This window comes from Lampetra fluviatilis, chromosome 21, assembly GCF_964198595.1.
Source record: "Lampetra fluviatilis chromosome 21, kcLamFluv1.1, whole genome shotgun sequence".
Classification (NCBI taxonomy): domain Eukaryota; kingdom Metazoa; phylum Chordata; class Hyperoartia; order Petromyzontiformes; family Petromyzontidae; genus Lampetra; species Lampetra fluviatilis.
In genome coordinates, this window is record NC_136295.1 from 9,648,527 (window position 1) to 9,666,179 (window position 17,653).

A 17,653-nucleotide genomic window follows, 5' to 3' on the forward strand; every position below is an offset into this window, starting at 1 on the left:
GGGAGAAGCCGGTTTCATTGCTGTAGATGGTTGAATATTAATTGCCAATTAACAGTTTGCCAATTTTCAGGTCACGTGTGGCAGAGTAAAGTGTGGGTATATCCGCTTCTGCCCAGCAGGAACAGTTTGCTTAAATACCCTCTAGAGGGCCTCTCTATAGCTCATACATCTCCGCACCTCTGATTATCATGGTTGGCTACGGACTGTGTGAAAGAAATTCAACATACGTATACCCATTGTCTCTCTATAGCTCTAAAGAACACATTTAGAAGATGTCGATTCTTATATCCTCGACAAAATGGCGCTGACCACAGTGCCCTTCCCACGATGGTGCTCACCACAAAGTTATTGCCAGTTCGTACAGATATTGACGTCTTTTCACGAGGACGTTTGTTTTTCTACTCCGTCTTAACAAATTACCCCCCCCTCCTCCTCCCACCTCCGCCACTAAACTTCCCTCTGCAACATCAGACGTGCCCGGCCCCATCGGCGTCCCGTTCCACGTGGAGAACCTGACGGCCGACTCGTGCAAGCTGAGCTGGTTCTTCCCGGACGACGACGGCGGAAGCCCCATCACCAACTACGTGCTGGAGAAGCGCGACGCCGACCGCCGCGGCTGGACGCCCGTGACTGCCACTGTGACCCGGCAGAGCGCCGTGGTGCAGGGCCTCATTCGCGGCAAGGCCTACTCCTTCCGCATCGCCGCGGAAAACATCATCGGCATGGGGCCGTTCACCGAGACGGTGCACGAAACCACCATCCACGAGCCCGTCTGTGAGTCCAGCGTCCCGCGCCCAACCGGGAGTGATATCTGTACCGGTCCTGAGCCCACCTGATTGATAATACGTTTTCATGTTTCGTTTTAATTCATTGTAAAATGTTGGTTGTTATTATGCACATCATCATCATCATCGGCGATGGTCCATCTACTCCTGGACGGACATCCTCTCAGGATGCATCGGCTGCCACTCGCGTCACGTTATCACGTGCTGTCATCCGCGGTGTGCCGCAAAAGAAAAACAATGTGAATAGCGTCAAGACCAGACGCTGACGTACTCGTCCCCCTTCCCTGTTTCTGCTGCTCAGCTGTCCCTGGACGTCCGGAGGACCTGCTCGTGACAGCCATCAGCAAGAGCTCCGTCAGCTTGAGCTGGAAGACCCCGCTCTACGACGGCGGCGCTCATATCGAGTCGTACATCCTGGAGGCCCGCCTCATCGGCAAGGACAAATTCTTCCGCGTCACCAAGGACAAGATGATGGACCGCGTGTTCACGCACGAGGGCCTGAAGGAGGGCGACACCTACGAGTACCGTGCCAGCGCCGTCAATGTGGTCGGCGCCGGCAAGCCGTCCTTCTGCACCAAGCCCGTCACCTGCAAGGATGAGCTGGGTAAGCTGGCGGCACTGGTCTGACGTGCGTGACGCTTGGGCGCTGCCACGTTATTCCGACGATTGTTAATCCAAAAAAACTGTTGGAACGAGCTGAAAAGTCTGCGGCTACACGTCATCTGCCAGGGTTCACTGTCTAAAGACGCGTTATTGGTTCAGGTTCTCTGAACCCTCTCTCCGATCGCGCGCTCTCTGCTCTCTTCTTCATTTTGTTTAACGCCCCCCCCCCCCCACGTCTCTTCATCGAGCAGCGCATTCCTTACATTTTCCCTCTTGGGCTCTTTTCCCTTATATTAGTACGAAACTCACTTCGCCTCTGACAATGTAGCCCCCCGCTCCGCTACGCAGTGACGGCTCTTAATTATTCCACGCTCGTGTGTGCAGCCAATCGGCGTCAGGGTAGTTACGCGACGGTCGGAATACGCGCGATGACCCCGTGCGACATTTGCCCCCCCTCCCCCCCCCCCAATCTCGCTTTTAGCGCCGCCAACAATCGAACTGGACTTCCGTGACAAGCTCATCGTGCGCGTGGGCGATCCCTTCGGCCTGTCGGGCCGATACACGGGCAAGCCGCAGCCCAAGGTGCGCTGGTTCCAGGACGACGTAGAGCTCAAGCAGGACGACCGCATCAAGATCGCGACCACACCGACCACGCTCTCCTTCGGCAACAAGAAAGGCTGCCGCCCGGACTCGGGCCTGTACACCGTGGTTGTGGAGAACCACGTAGGCAAACGCACCGGGAAGTGCCAAGTCAGTGTTGTCGGTGAGTGCCTCGAAGTCTCGCTCCCCTCTCCCCCCGGCGCATCCCTGTGGTGGATGAGTGGAATGAGAATTTGAGCAAGCTGTGGCGTCTGCGTTTGCACACAGTTAAACAAGCTTGACAAACCCCTACCTGTAGAAGCGGCAGGCTGCCACCTTTGACGCCCTTTTACAGCATCTTACCTCTATTGTTTACCAGCGCGCGACAGCAAATGAACAATGGCGATTTGAAATAAAAATAAGAATTAAGAACGTGCATCATGACGAACCTACCCCCCCCCCACTCCTTTCCCTCAGATCGCCCGTCTCCGCCCTTGGGACCCGTCACCTTCGACGAAGTCCACAGGGACAACATCGTCATCTCGTGGAACCCTCCTGAGGACAACGGAGGCAGTGACATCACGAACTACGTCATTGAGAAACAGGACACCAACCGAGACCTGTGGATGCCCGTCAGCTCCTCCTGCACCAAGCTCACCTGCAAAGTGCCCAAGCTGGTGGAGGGACGCGAGTACATCTTCCGCATCTGCGCAGAAAACATGTACGGCATCAGCAACCCCCTGATCTCCACCGAGGTCAAGGCCAAGGATCGATACAGTAAGCGCAGAACCGATGTTCGCTACCCGTGCGTGTGTTTGCACTGGTGTGTTTGTACGAATGGTTTCGAATTGTATTACTTCCTGCGTCGGTTTTCACGGTCGTGCTGGAACGCTGCGCCGTGCGTTCTCTTAGGTCGTGCCACTTGTTTTGCTCGGTTACCGTGGCCCCTGAGTTTCGCTCCGCGTGCTGGGATCTACTGTTGGAAAACTGAAGTGAGCGGAGAGTGTGAGCCGCTCAATTTTTTCAGTTCCTGAAGAAGCTCCCGGCACGTCCAACGAAGCGCGGGGCGTCGCGCCGAGTAGCAAAAGTGCACGAGGCACAACCCGGACGACGCGTGCGGATACAGAATTTGTTTCGCCCCAACGAAAGTCCGTGGCTCACGCGTTTCATCCTCCACAGGAGTGCCCGAGGCTCCAGACATGCCCATCGTGAAGGAGATAACCAAGGACTCGGCGTTGGTGATTTGGAACCGACCGCGCGATGGGGGCAAGCCCATCACCAACTACATCCTGGAGAAGAAAGAGACGATGTCGACGCGGTGGAACAGGGCCGTGCGGCAGCCCATCTTCCCCGACACGCAGTTCCGTGTGCCCGACCTGCTGGAGGGCTGCGAGTACGAGTTCCGCGTCATGGCCGAGAACGAGATGGGCATCGGAGATCCCAGCCCACCGTCGCGGCCGTTCTTTGCCAAGGATCCTATCGGTGAGCGTCGATGGTGCTGATAGCGACGTCGACGATGTGCGCGAGCACAGCGCTAGATTCTCGATTCGCGTTTGTTCTCGGCGAGTTTGCCATGTAAAAATGCGCCCGTGCCTCCGTTGCCAGCAAATGGGGCGCATTTACCAAGCGTTTTGTATGTTTTTGCCCGTTTTTTTAAGATGGGAGTCTTGTCGATGATGTCCTCCTGTGACCGAGACCCTGAATGGATAACCGTGATTTTTACAGAATTTGAATGAAGGCTATTTTAACCTTAAGAAAAGTATGACATGTAGCTGGTATTAAATGGCACCTCACTGTAGATGCCGGATGTTATTTTCTTACCGCTTTGAAAGCAGACTTGCTGAGGATTTAATAGAAAAAAATTTAGTTTCAATGTTTTTTTTTTCTCTTTCACAAACTGCACTTCCGAGTCCCACAAAAGCGAAGTAACAAACATGTTCCACTCCGATTACAGTCAAGCCGAGCCCGCCGATCAACCCCGAAGTGACGGACAAGACCAAGTCTTCCGCGGACCTCGTCTGGAAGCCTCCTCGTCACGACGGCAATGGCAAGATCCTGGGCTACCTGCTCGAGTACAAGCTGGAGGACGCCGAGGAGTGGACCAAGGCCAACCTGAACCCCGACTCCTGCCCCGAGTGCAACTTCCGAATCATCAACCTGACCGACGGCGCCAAGTATCGCTTCCGCGTCTGCGCCGTCAATGCGGCCGGGGAGTCCGATCCGGCCAACGTCCCCGAAGCTGTGCTCATCAAGGACAGACTCGGTAAGGCCGGAGAGAATTTTTTTTATTTTCTTTCCCTGCCTCGCTCACAGGCTGTTGCCATTTCCTGCGTTTCCACTCGTATTTGCAAATGTACAGGGTTGTCCAGAGAGGGAAGCTTGTGTTGCCTCCGAAACGTCGTGATTTAATGTATTTGTTTTCTTTTAACCTACGTGACTTTACCGAAAAAACCATAGAGTATGAATCCTTGCAGTCACAAAAGCTTCAAATATAGAATGTCCAGAGAGGGTTTCATCTGTCTGTTAAAGGATTGTACACATGTGGTGGTGAGTGTGTGTGTATCTAAACCTCCACAAGTCTGATAAAACTACGAAAGACGGAGATCACCCTATATAGCCTTAACAGACTGTTGGGACAAGTGCTGCTAGCGAGCACCTATGAAGGCATGCACGGCACATCAGGGGGTGGGTGGCCAGCACCACGCCCGGCCGCCTTTGTCTCCCTCGTGGCGATGTTCACACATCGCATCGGGAAGCAACATCTTACACATAGGCATTCGCGACCAATATCCATAATAGAGGTTTTTGGGTTAATTCTTTAAATGTAAATATGTCGTTAATAAATGTGACAAACCTTACTAATTGGCTGTGTCGGGTGGTGTAGGGTTTACCGACACATTTATATTTAAGCAATCTAACCCAAAAACCTCTATTACTAAGGAAGCAAAATGTTAACACCATATTTTGAGATTATTCTCTCACACAAGGTAGTGCACTGCTCACTGTGTAAAGTCTTAATGGAGATTTTAATAAAAAAATGTATTTAATTATGACTTGAGGCTGATGGATCAATATTGATATCATGCAAGATTATTGTGGGAAATACAAACAAACCCAAAAATAACAACAAAAATAATCCATTTTACAGCAGCGCACATTGGATGTCCAAATGTATCCTGTGTGATAGCGATTCCGCTCTCGTATCCGTCGACCCTCTGCAGAACCCCCGGAGCTCTTCCTGGACGCCAACATGGCCCGCGAGTGCAACGTCCGTGCGGGATCGCCGCTCACGCTCAGCGCCGTCGTCAAGGGCATGCCCTTCCCGGCCATCACCTGGCTGAAGGGCGAGAAGGACGTGCCAGCTCGCGCCGACCTCGAGGTTTCGCCCGTGGGCACGCGCCTCTACATCAGCGAGTCGCGGCGCACCGACGGCGGGCTGTACACGCTCACCGCCGAGAACGCCGCCGGCAAGAAGACGGCGAGCGTGATCGTCAACGTCCTCGGTGAGGGTCGCCCCTCGCCGGCGGGCGAACTGCCTTTTTATTCGCGTTCAATTCGTTTTCCTTCTTTCCCCGCCCGCTACCTCCGATGAGCACGGTTGGCTACACGCGGCGCCAAACGATTTCAACCTATGTACGTACAACGTGGCGGCAGCGGCACAAGTCCGTGATCCACAAACCTGGATGCAGAGTTGGAGTCGATTGCAATCGTAGTTGTGTTTCGTTCCAAATGATGTTTTTTTTTTCTTTTTGCCATTTTTGCCAAGTTTTATTTCACCGAGCGTCGCTGCTGCTATTGCCAGCTTCATCAATCCCAGGGCTACCTGAAAAGCAGGCCGCATTGCGGGAGTGGTGGGGAACCTTTTTCTTACGGATACAATTTTCAGACACCTCTGGCAGGAAGCCACCATGGAAGGCTACTTTCAGCGCCAGAAGTGACTGGGCGCACTATCTTTCAAAACGCGGTGTTGTCAGATCGTAAATATTCACCCCAGTACACGGTTAGCGCAGCTAATATGCACGCAGTGACGGATGAACAAGTTGCAAGGGGCTCATGTGGCGACGGGGTTGTGTGAAATTAATTAATGGGTGGAGGATTCTCTCCGTAGGCCATGGGGTTCCTCCACCCCTAATGTCTCGGTTCGTCATGCGTAACGGGGGTTTAACAATTATCCCCTTCAAAGACGCTACAGCCTGTGCTGACCTTGTCACCTTTTACTCTCCCGATGAGTACTATTTACGCCTAGTAATATATTTTATATTTCACCAGGTAAGGCCCACGGAGGTACATAGTAGCTATTTTTTCAGAAGCGACCTGGCCACAAATGATAGCTCAACGAAGTGGCTTTTCATCACGTGGAAATGTATAGCAGCCAAATACTCTTCAACGCATGTTGATTCTAAATGTGGATAAGATTCCACGTGACCACGGGGAGAACAAATATCCAGGTATCGGGGTCATGGGATCCTGAGTGACCTTCCCCTAACTTTGCGTTGCCTGCTACGCTGTCTCTTCATCGTAACAGACAAACCTGGGCCGCCACGCAATCTCCAGGTGAGTGAGGTGAGGAGCGACTCATGCTACCTGACCTGGAAGGAGCCTGAGGACAACGGAGGCGCCGTCATCGAGAACTACATCATCGAGAAGCGCGAGGTGTCCTCCTTGAAGTGGGTGCCCATCTCCACCTCCTCCAAGAAGCTCAGCATCATGGCCAAGCACCTGATGGAGGGCAACCAGTACCTTTTCCGCGTCGCAGCCGAGAACCAGTTCGGCCGCAGCGAGTACACCGAGACCACGAAACCCACCAAGGCCATCAACCCCATCTGTAAGTGTCCCTCTTAGGGCAAGGCACCAGCACAGTCGTGTAGATTGCAGTCTCCGAATAAACGTTTCGGCATTCGCACCCCCGATCCACTCGGATCACGGCAAATCACAATACGTTGACGGTTATGAGTTTTGTGAAAATGAACGTGTTTGTTTTACTCGTTCGAACTCGGCCCATAGACTGAAAGGGCACAACCAGTCCCAAGTCTGCTAGATTGACTTATCCAAAGTGTCCTCCTTTCAGAACTGTTCATTCTTCTTTCCCCTGTCAGGGTAATGTAAGCGTGCCGTTGCTTAGACTAGAACTGTGATTAAAGTTAAGGTGTGGCTTATGTCAAACCTCGTCTGCTCTTCATCGCACAGTCCCACCGGGGCCTCCGAAAAACCTGCACCCGACGGACGTGGACAAGACGCAGGTGTCGCTGCAGTGGAACTGGCCCGACAGGGACGGTGGGGCCGAGATCACAGGCTTCGTGGTGGAGTACCAGGAGGAGATCGCTGTGGACTGGACACCGTTCAAGACGGTCACCATCCCCGAGTGCACCGTCACGGGTCTCACGGACGGAAAGGTCTACAAGTTCCGCGTGCGGGCGCAGAACATCGCCGGGTTGGGAAGGCCGGACACGACGCTGCCGGTGCTCTGCCAAGAGAGGCTAAGTGCGTGCCTCGGTTTGCAACGGCGTTTCTTTTTTTGTATCAACGCGAACGGTTAAACACAAGGCCCTTTGACTATAATCGCCCCGGAACGTAACCCAAGCTCTAGTCAGATCTTGGAAGCTAAGTAGGGTTGAGCCTGGATGGCGTCTTGGATGGGTGGTCACCATGCGCAAAATACAGGTGCCATAAGGCGCCGTGGAAAGTAGACCACGGTACGGCCAGCTCCAATTGTTCTGCATTCCCTGCCCTCAGTCCCACCTCCACCAACCCACACTGACCAGCTTCGTCAAATAGGGTCAAAATACCCCTTACAGTCTACAAGGTACTAATTGTGTAAACAAGTGACTGTTTTTACCGTGCAAAAATATGTTTTAGTTCATGTGCCTATGACCCTACTTTATCAATGCATTCCCGGGGCTTTTGTTTAAACAGACAAATTCTGGAACGGTTTTAAACGTATTGGAGCGTACGAGCAGCGTCGTATGTTACGAGCTGAATTATGTCTTCTTTTAATTCCAATACATTTAATAATTTCGTTTGTTCGTTCGTTCATTTCAGTGGCGCCTTCTGTCGAAATTGACGTGAAGCTCATCGAAGGCTTGGTCGTGAAGGCCGGTACAAACATCAGAGTTCCGGCATTCATGCGCGGCATCCCAGTTCCCGTGCCCAAGTGGGTGTTCGACAGCATGGAGCTCAAGTCCGAGTACCGCATCGCCATCGACACGGTCGACAACATGACCGTGCTCAGCATCAACGCTTGCACCAGGAAAGACACTGGCGAGTATCTCTTGACCGTGACGAACGTCGCTGGAAGCAAGACGGTGGCGGTGCACATCACCGTGCTCGACGTGCCAGGCCCACCGGTCGGGCCCGTCCACATCCTCGAGATCACCCCGGAGCACATGGTGATATCGTGGCGTCCTCCAAAGGATGACGGAGGAAGCGCCGTCATGAATTACATTATTGAGAAGAAAGAGACCAAGAAGGAGCACTGGGGCGTTGTCAGCTCCAGCGGCACAAGCACGAAGCTCAAGATTCCCCGTTTGGTCAAGGGGACCGAGTACGTCTTCAGAATACGCGCCGAGAACAAGATCGGCATTGGAGAGCCTCTCATCTCCGAACCAACGGTGGCCAAGCACATGTTCGACGTTCCAGACCCACCAGGAAAGCCTCACGTCACCGACATCACCGAGAACGGCATGACCGTGAGCTGGTCCATGCCCAAGTCGGACGGAGGAAGTCCCATCAACGGCTACATTGTTGAGCGCAGGGAGAAGTCGGGCAAGTGGGTGCGTGTCAACAAGACGCCGGTACTTGATCTGAGGTACAGGGCGCTCGGGCTGTACGAAGGCAACGAATATGAATACAGGGTGTTTGCAGAAAACATGGCTGGCTTGAGTAAGCCCTCTCCTCTGTCTGATCCGGTTAAGGCAAGCAGACCCATCTCACCTCCTGGTCCTCCGATTAATCCAAAGGTCAAGGACATGTCCCGCGAAAGCGTCGACCTCGTCTGGATGAAGCCCAACAGAGACGGAGGCAGCGCTGTTCTTGGCTACGTTGTGGAATGCCAGAAGGGCACCTCTGCTCAGTGGGACAAGATCAACAGTGACGACCTCATCAGGCATTGCGCTTACACGGTGCCCGGCCTCATCGAGGGCAACGAGTACAGATTCCGCGTCAGGGCCGCCAACGTGGTGGGCGAAGGCGAACCGAGGGAGGTGCCCGACCCGGTCATCGCCAAGGATATCCTGCAGCCCCCGGAAATCGACCTGGACCTCACCTGCCGCGACACTTACAACGTGCGCGTCGGCCAGGTGATCCGCCTGTCCGGCCGGGTCAAGGGCAGACCAGATCCGACGATCACCTGGGCCAAGGAGGGCAAGACCGTCAACGAAGACAAGCGCACCCAGATCAACAGCAACTTCCCCGTCGTGGAGCTGGTCACGAAGGAGGCCGTCAGGAGTGACTTTGGCAAGTACACAATCACAGCAAAGAACAGCAGTGGCACAGTGACCGCAGCTATTAAAGTGAACGTTCTTGACCGGCCGGGACCCTGCAACAACTTGAGGATTTCGTACGTCACCAAAGAGTCTTGCGTGGTCAACTGGGAGAACCCAGAAGACAATGGCGGAACCGAAATCACAAACTACATCGTGGAATGCCGTGAACCCAACAAAAGAGGGTGGAATGTGGTGACCTCTGAGGCCACAAAGAGGCTCGTAAAGGCGCCCCTTATTGAGCACAAAGAATACTTCTTCCGCGTCTGCGCAGAGAACAAGATTGGGCCAGGGCCAACTATCGAGACCAGGACTCCCATTATTGCTATCGATCCAATTGAAAAGCCGGGAGAACCCGAAAACTTCCACGTATTGGACACAGGAAAGACATTTGTCAGTCTGAAGTGGAGGAAGCCGGACTTTGATGGTGGCAGCCCGAACATCTCTTACAATTTGGAGAGGAAACTCAAGGACTCCACCGAATGGGAGAGGGTGCACAAAGGCAGCATCAAGGAAACTTCGTTCATCGTTGAAAAGTGCATCGAGAACCAGACGTATCAGTTCAGAGTTCAAGCCAAAAATGAAGGTGGAGAAAGTGATTGGGTGAAGACTGATAATATTATAGTCAAGGAAGACTTGCAGAAACCTGTCCTGGAGTTGAAGCTTTCAGGAACATTGGTCGTCAAAGCTGGTGAGACCATCAGGATTGAAGCTGGAGTAAGAGGAAAGCCAACGCCAGAAATCACATGGGTAAAGGACCGAGGTGCGAGTGACCTTACCAGAATCACGAGGGTCAAAATCGAAACCTACTCTGACTATACCAAGTTTGCGGTCATGAAATCTGAACGCAGTGATAGTGGTAAATACGTTGTCACTGCAACCAACGCTGCCGGCTCTTTCACTGGATACGCCACTGTGGAGGTCCTGGACAAGCCCGGTCCTGTAAACAACCTCAAGATCAGTCACGTCTCCGTCGACCGGTGCACAGTTGCCTGGGAGGAGCCCAAGGACAACGGTGGCTGTGAGATTCAAAACTACATCGTGGAGAAATGCGAGAGCAAGCGAATGGTCTGGTCCACGGTTACCGCCAACTGCGTGGCCACCTACTGGAACGTCACGCGCCTCATCGAAGGCAACGAGTACATCTTTAGAGTGCGCCCAGAAAACAAGATGGGCACTGGACCGCCGGTGGAGACCAAGCCCATCGTGGCCAAGTCTCAGTACGACCGCCCAGGACCGCCGGATCCACCGGAGGTGACGAAGGTCAGCAAGGAGGAAATGACCGTGGTGTGGAACCCACCGGCTATCGACGGTGGAAAGACCATCACCGGCTACATCCTGGAGCGCAAAGAGAAGAGGTCTATCCGCTGGGTTGCCGTGACCAAGAGCCCGATCCCGGAGAGAAGGTGCAAAGTGGCCAACCTCACCCCTGGATACGAATACCAGTTCCGTGTGAAGGCCGAGAACGCCGTTGGCCTTGGTGACCCAAGCGGTCCTTCCCGGCCCACGATTGCGAAAGATCCAATCGGTGAGGACCGACTCATTCACAACAAAACAGCACGTTTTTACATTCCATATGGACCGTACCTATTTATATTCATACTGACACTAAAATAACTGCTTAATTTTAAATATAAGTGATTAAAGTTGGTGTGTTAGATTATTAATATTTGTGAAATACCAATGCAGTTAACTCTTGATGATGCGTAGTTGGAATATCCAGGTTGTGGGTTCACCATGCTTGTCAAAAATGAATGAAATATCTTCACGCGCATGCTGGTTTAATTATTAGCTGCTCACTACTAATGGTGCATCTTGGCTCGGTGCACACGTGAGTGCACAAACATGTGGGCAAATAAACATTTTGCTTTAAGGAGCAATAAAACCACAGGACACTCTCTACCTCTTCAACCAACTCTTCGTAGGTGACCAATAAGTACGTTTTCATAGTTTAATTTGTTTAATATGCATGTTTTTCATTCTTCGTGTGTTTATCATGAGGACCACCTTCCAAACACCGCGGATAATCAAGAGTTTAGTTTGAAAAAAAAAACATTCTCGAACATTACAGCGGTCGTGAAAATGCCCTCTTGCGTATGTTACAACTCATTTCTTTAGAACTGCTCTTTGTGTTTAGTTGGTTGTCCTTCCGATGCACCTCTGAATAGCGTAGTTGGCTACATACATCGTGACTATCGCTATGCTTGCCATTTCAGAGCCCCCAGGTCCACCGATCGGACTAAAGGTGGTTGACAGCACTCGCAGCTCCGTCATGCTGGGCTGGACCAAGCCAGCCTACGACGGCGGTGCGCCCATCATCGGCTACGTGGTCGAGATGCGGCCCAAGGATGAGAAGATGGCCCCTGACGAGAACTGGAAGCGCTGCAACGTCGCCTCGCAGCTAATCCTGACGCAGTACACAGTGACGAGCCTTGATGATAAGCTCGAGTATGAGTTCCGCGTGTCGGCACAAAACCAGGTCGGCCTGGGCCGCCCTGCCGATCTCAGGGAAGCCGTCACGCCCAAAGAGATCCTTGGTAAATGAACGACGATACCTTTCTTTGACACCGCTATAACTCTTGAACCACAATATGCGTGCCGATGTGATCCACAGCATCTTGCTATTCTCGTCAAGGAGCATAAACCACCATCCTTGTAGTGGTTTTTAGCTGGCCACCAAACAAAGACGGTTGTTACCGCATTGCGCGCTTTCAGATGCGCTTCTGTGGCCGTCTGGAACGCTCTTCCTTCCCATATTAGAAGGCCATTGGAGCTATGCACTTTTAAATCTAGATTGAAAACTAATTTCTTTGGAACTGATTTTAGTATTTAGTTGGTTGTCCTTCCCCACGCACCTCTGATTAGCACGGTTGGCTACGTACGGTGCGAAAGAAGTTCTACATACATACATATGGGGTCGGCCCATATTATTACCACGAACATTGAAGTAAAAATCGTATTAAGATGCCACGCCTTTAATCACATCGCTAAACAACAATGCAGAACTTTCCCGACACTAACTTTCGACGCAATTTTGCCAATGTCGCAGAACCGCCGGAGATCGACCTCGACGGCAGCTTGCGCAAGACCCTGACCGTGCGGGCGGGTTGTCCCATCCGACTCTTCGCCACCATCCGCGGGCGCCCCATGCCCAAGGTGCAGTGGCGCCGCATCGGCATCGACAACGTGGTACGCAAGGGCCAGGTGGACCTGGTCGACACCATGGCCTTCCTGGTCATCACCGACACCACGCGCGACGACTCCGGAAAGTACTCGCTCACGCTCACCAACCCTGCCGGAGAGAAGGCCATATTCGTCAACGTCAGAGTACTCGGTAAGGGAACCCTCCCCGTCCACCTCCCGCGCCCCCTCCCCCTCCCCCCCCATGCCGGACTCCATGCTGACCCAGATGAACATCTACGTCGTGTCTTCCCCCAACACTTACATATGTAATCACCTAGCACTAATACCTGCCGCTCTCTCAGTCGTCATCTTGCACCGTCGCCCGTCTTTAAAACTAACACCCACCCAAGCCGGAGCCTTCCCCCTCCCCTGTCACTCCTCTTTGCCGTGGCTTCTTTCATCCTTGCCTCCGCGTCCCCACTTCATCCTCACTGCTTCTATCATCCCACTCCACTGAACCAAACTCTCCTTCTCGTTCAATTGCAAACAATAACATTTCGATGTGCTGACCTGTAAACTCGTGTTTATTCACTTGTTACACGATGTATTTTGTCCAAACAAGTTGCATTTGTTTGACATAGTTTGGTGAGAAATAGCTTTTAATGGTGTAAGTAAAAAAAAAAATAGGTAAAAAAAATTACGAGTGTCGACAATACATTCCTTAGCTCATCATGGGCACGGTCAATTTAAACTGTCTCGCCCCCCGAACCCCGACACAGACACGCCCGGACCCGTGTCGGTGATCGACGTTTCCGATGTCAACGAAGTGTCGGCGCAACTCTCCTGGTCGCCGCCCGAGAACGACGGCGGCAGCGACGTCACGCACTACGTCGTGGAGAAGCGCGAGGTCGACCGCAAGTCTTGGGCCACCGTCACGAGCGACCTGAAGAAGACCAGCTTCAAGGTCCCCAACCTCTGCCAAGGCTGCGAGTACTGCTTCCGCGTGAGGGCCGTCAATGAATACGGAGTGGGCGTCCCCCGGGAGACCGCCAAGCCCGTCCTGGCGTCGATCCCGCTCAGTGAGTCTCTCGTTCGCGATCGCCGCATGTTTTGCAGGACGGCGATGGCGTACATCTGTCTATCGGAGAAAAATCAATGCATGTGTGAAGGGATAATGCACAGGCAAGTCAGGAACTCATTTTGCCACTTCACAGCTTGTCTCTCGTTGACAGTGGTGGAACTTCCACATTCTATGGAATGGACAAGGATCACCGAATGACAATCACTCGTAGCTTCCCACTGGGTGGAAGAGGCTAACCAGCTTTTGATCATTTTGCCAACCCCAGAGGGTGGAAAACGAGTCGACCATTGGGTCGGTCAATCTCTTACTGCCTGACCTCCGCCTAGCAGTGGGTGAAGTCGTTGTTTGTTCGCTGGTTGAAAGCCCATTGAGGCGACATGTATCTCTTCATACCTGATTTATAGAATTAAATTAAAAAAGCAGATGCATAAAAGTACTTTAGATTTACTGAACAAAAATATCCACTGCCAAAAAATGGTTTAATCGATTCTACGAGATCATCAATTAAACCAAATAACATGGTCATATATTACGTACGCACATGTATACGAACGTAAAGTGGATAATATGTGTGTGTGTATACACACACCATGAAATCTATGTGCTTAAAGTGCTTCATAAGTTTCTAACTGCTATAGATATTCGACAATTGAAAGTTTTTTTTTATCTGTAATAATACTGCGTCAACGAGACTAACACCTGTTGCTTGTGATCTTTCAAAGGTGAACCTGATCCTCCGAAGAAGGTGGAGGTGATTGAAACGATGAAGACCGCCGTGCACCTGGTGTGGCTACCTCCTCTGCGCGATGGTGGAGCCAAGATTGATGGATACGTCATCGAGTACCAGAAGGAAGGCGCTCCTGAGAATGAATGGAACCAATACACCGTCATCAAGGTACGCAGTGCTGCTGTGTAGGTTTATGCGGTTATCCTTCTCTGCACGTACGTGTATCTTTCGATTTAAAGCTTTCGTGACTGCAGGGATTCATCTTCTTGGTTCTTTCGGTAAAGTCACGTAGAAGGGAAATAAAAAAATAAAATAAAAAAATATTTTATTATGTTTTATTTTTATTATTTTATTATTTCCCTTCTACATGACTTTACCGAAAGAACCAAGAAGAGGTACGTGTATCTGTTGAACTTATTTTTGGCACTGCATGTAGCCGACCGTGCTAATCGGAGGTGCGGGGGAAGGACAACAAACTAGACACAAAAGCAATTCAGAAAAAATTTGTTTTCAATCAGGATTTAAAAGCGCATCTTTGTTCGATAGCTAGCCAAAAGCCGCGGTGAGGATGACCGGAGTTAGCGTGACGGTTTGCGCTCGTTGATGAGATCAGCAATGTATCGTGGTTCATTTGTGGCGAGCACTTTGTGTGCAATGAGCTCTCCTATGTGTTTTGGGGTCGTGCCGTGTGCTGTTCATCACAACATCTCCCTGACGGTTCGCTCCACGTGCTGGGAGCACGGTTGGCTGCGTACGGTGCGAAAGAAGTTCTACATAATGCGGAGCAACAACCTGAAAAAAAACATCGGGCAAAATGGTGGAGCTATTTTATTGAGGAGCAGTGATCCACAAAGCATTGTTATGTAAACTCACCGTGTGGCACTGTGGCGCATGTCAAGTGTGATAAGTAAATAAGTACAAAGGCAGCCGATTGGCCTTTTCAGTGTTGTGTTACCGAGTCGTTAATGTGGCCCTGAGCCTTTGATGATGCAACACAACTCCTCACCGGCGCTTCCTGCACTCCGCCAGTTTCCGTAGCTGTTGCACCGTGACCTTCCAAGATCTGGCCAAACAGTATCCACCACCGTTTGGTCTCACGTCTTCTCTGCGGTTGCCATTATGCAGCAGTATTTACTCAAACAAGCAAACTCTACACTGGTTCATCGTGAGGAAGTGTTTACACTTTGCCGTGGGTACTGGAATGAACCGCGTTTGTTTTTGTTGTGCCGTTACCCTTCCCGTAGGATCTGAGCATCTCAGTTAGTGGACTCAAAGAACTGCAGAGGTACAGGTTCAGAGTTGCAGCAAGAAACTCTGTTGGCTGCGGTTTGCCGAGGGAGACCGACAACTTCATAGAAGTTAAGGAACAGCTGCGTAAGTGTCAAACGGTCTTGCAGTCGCCGTGGTTTTTCATCATCATCAACCCAATTCACGTGAATACACATGCATTGCACATTCACGGACATGCGACGATGTATCAAGTCAACTGTTGATGTGTTTTATATATGATGTATTGTATATATATATGTATTCACAAAACGTGGATGAAATTGTGTCCGACGTTCAATTAGGATTTGTGAAAATTCAACACAATTATATACAGACAGTTGACCTGAAAATCGCGTGTGATGGTGAAACGTCTCGGTACACCCACCTCTTTAAAGACGTCTGGCCAGTGTGGAAGAGTAGGCCAAATACAGCTTCCCTCTGGTGGAGGGCCGTTTTGCCAGCGGTGGCGTGAGCAAGCAATCACAAGGCCGCACCTTTACCATGGGGGGCGTTGGGGGGAGGGGGGGGTAAACCGTTACATTGTCTACGGCTAACCAAGCCACCCGTCTGATCGCATTCCTCAGTGCCTCCACGCATCGTGATGGGCGACGTGATCACGGAGAAGGCCGGCAAGAAGCTCCGCATCGAGGCCGGAGTCTACGGCAAGCCGGTGCCCCAGTGCGTGTGGAAGCGCGGTGACGAGCAGGTGATGGTGTCGAGCCGGCTGGCCGTGCACAAGGGACTGAACCTGTCCGTGCTCATCATCAAGGACGTGACGCGCAAAGACAGCGGCTACTACAGCCTCACTGCGGAGAACTCGAGTGGCACGACGAGCAGCATTATCCGTGTCGTCATCATGGGTGAGCAAGCTTCAATTGCGCGATGTTATGAACGTGTGTGTGTGTGTGTTTTATCTTTATTATTATTAATACTGCACAGGTTTCCACCATTATCCAAGATCACTGTTGCCAATTAGAGACGTTTCCTGTCTGGTCTCTTTGAGTTCTTACCTGGATGACCAACTTAACGCGACAGTTGTGTTGTGCATTTCTCCGGTGCATTATCGGGGCTTGCCCCGTGCGTCGACCTGCACGACGTCCGACGTTTCGCACCGCATGCTGGACTGGGAACTGATTCAAAAACTCCCAGCAGGTGTAGCCCATGGCTTTGTTTTTTTTTTGCGTTGCACATTGCAGCCGATGAAGCAACTCTCCCGTTTGCTTCGGTACGCAGATATCCCCGGGCCCCCAGAAGGCCCCATGGAGTTCTCGGACATCGACGCAGACGCGTGCACCGTGTCCTGGAACATCCCGAGGGAGGACGGTGGCAGCGGCATCACCAACTACGTGGTGGAGCGCTGCGACACGAGCCGCGGCGATTGGGTGACCGTCGCCTCCGCCGTCACGAAGACCTCTTGCCGCATCGGCAAGCTGATCGCCAACAACGAGTACACGTTCCGCGTGCGCGCGGAAAATCGCTACGGGATCTCGGACCCGCTGACCTCCGACAAGATGGTCGCCAAGCATCAGTTCGGTAAGCGCCGTTGCGTGCTCAGCTGTGACGGGTGTACATCGAACGAACAATTAAATGGCGTTACAAATAATTTGAATGCAACGTGCGGCGCACACGGTTATTTCACGGACTTAAATGACCGCGGCTCTTTGAGGCACGGAGTCAAGCTCAGTGTCACTCGGAAACCAGGCGAAAGATAGGCTGGGGCCTTTAAGGGTTGCTGAAAAGTACATTGTGATTTATAATAATGTGATACCGTATTGACATTGATGCGGAAGCACAATGACGACAAGTCACACACATTAATGATACTGCCATAAAAGGCAAACATATTTAATAGACAACGTTTTGGGTAACGGCCCTTCTATGTAGCACATATGAGAGCCATTTCCAAAACCATGTTTCCTATTTTATATATTGTCCCTCTGTAACACAGCGTCATTGATGAACGTGTTTCTTCATATTTTTAAATCATCTGGATTTGTATTCCCTTCCT

At 51.7% G+C, this 17,653-nt stretch overlaps 1 protein-coding gene across 1 annotated transcript in view; it reads left to right on the forward strand.

Annotated features, from left to right (window-relative positions):
* The window catches only part of LOC144938213 (titin-like), a 335,325-nt gene that overhangs the window by 243,712 nt on the left and 73,960 nt on the right, over positions 1-17,653 (forward strand). Inside the window, 17 exon segments of the mRNA XM_078866029.1 lie at positions 472-774; positions 1,087-1,389; positions 1,870-2,151; positions 2,445-2,744; positions 3,147-3,449; positions 3,922-4,230; positions 5,189-5,470; positions 6,493-6,792; positions 7,155-7,448; positions 8,007-10,973; positions 11,662-11,982; positions 12,495-12,779; positions 13,348-13,647; positions 14,372-14,544; positions 15,621-15,750; positions 16,230-16,505; positions 16,879-17,178. Of these exon segments, the coding sequence (XP_078722155.1) occupies positions 472-774; positions 1,087-1,389; positions 1,870-2,151; positions 2,445-2,744; positions 3,147-3,449; positions 3,922-4,230; positions 5,189-5,470; positions 6,493-6,792; positions 7,155-7,448; positions 8,007-10,973; positions 11,662-11,982; positions 12,495-12,779; positions 13,348-13,647; positions 14,372-14,544; positions 15,621-15,750; positions 16,230-16,505; positions 16,879-17,178 (7,428 nt within the window).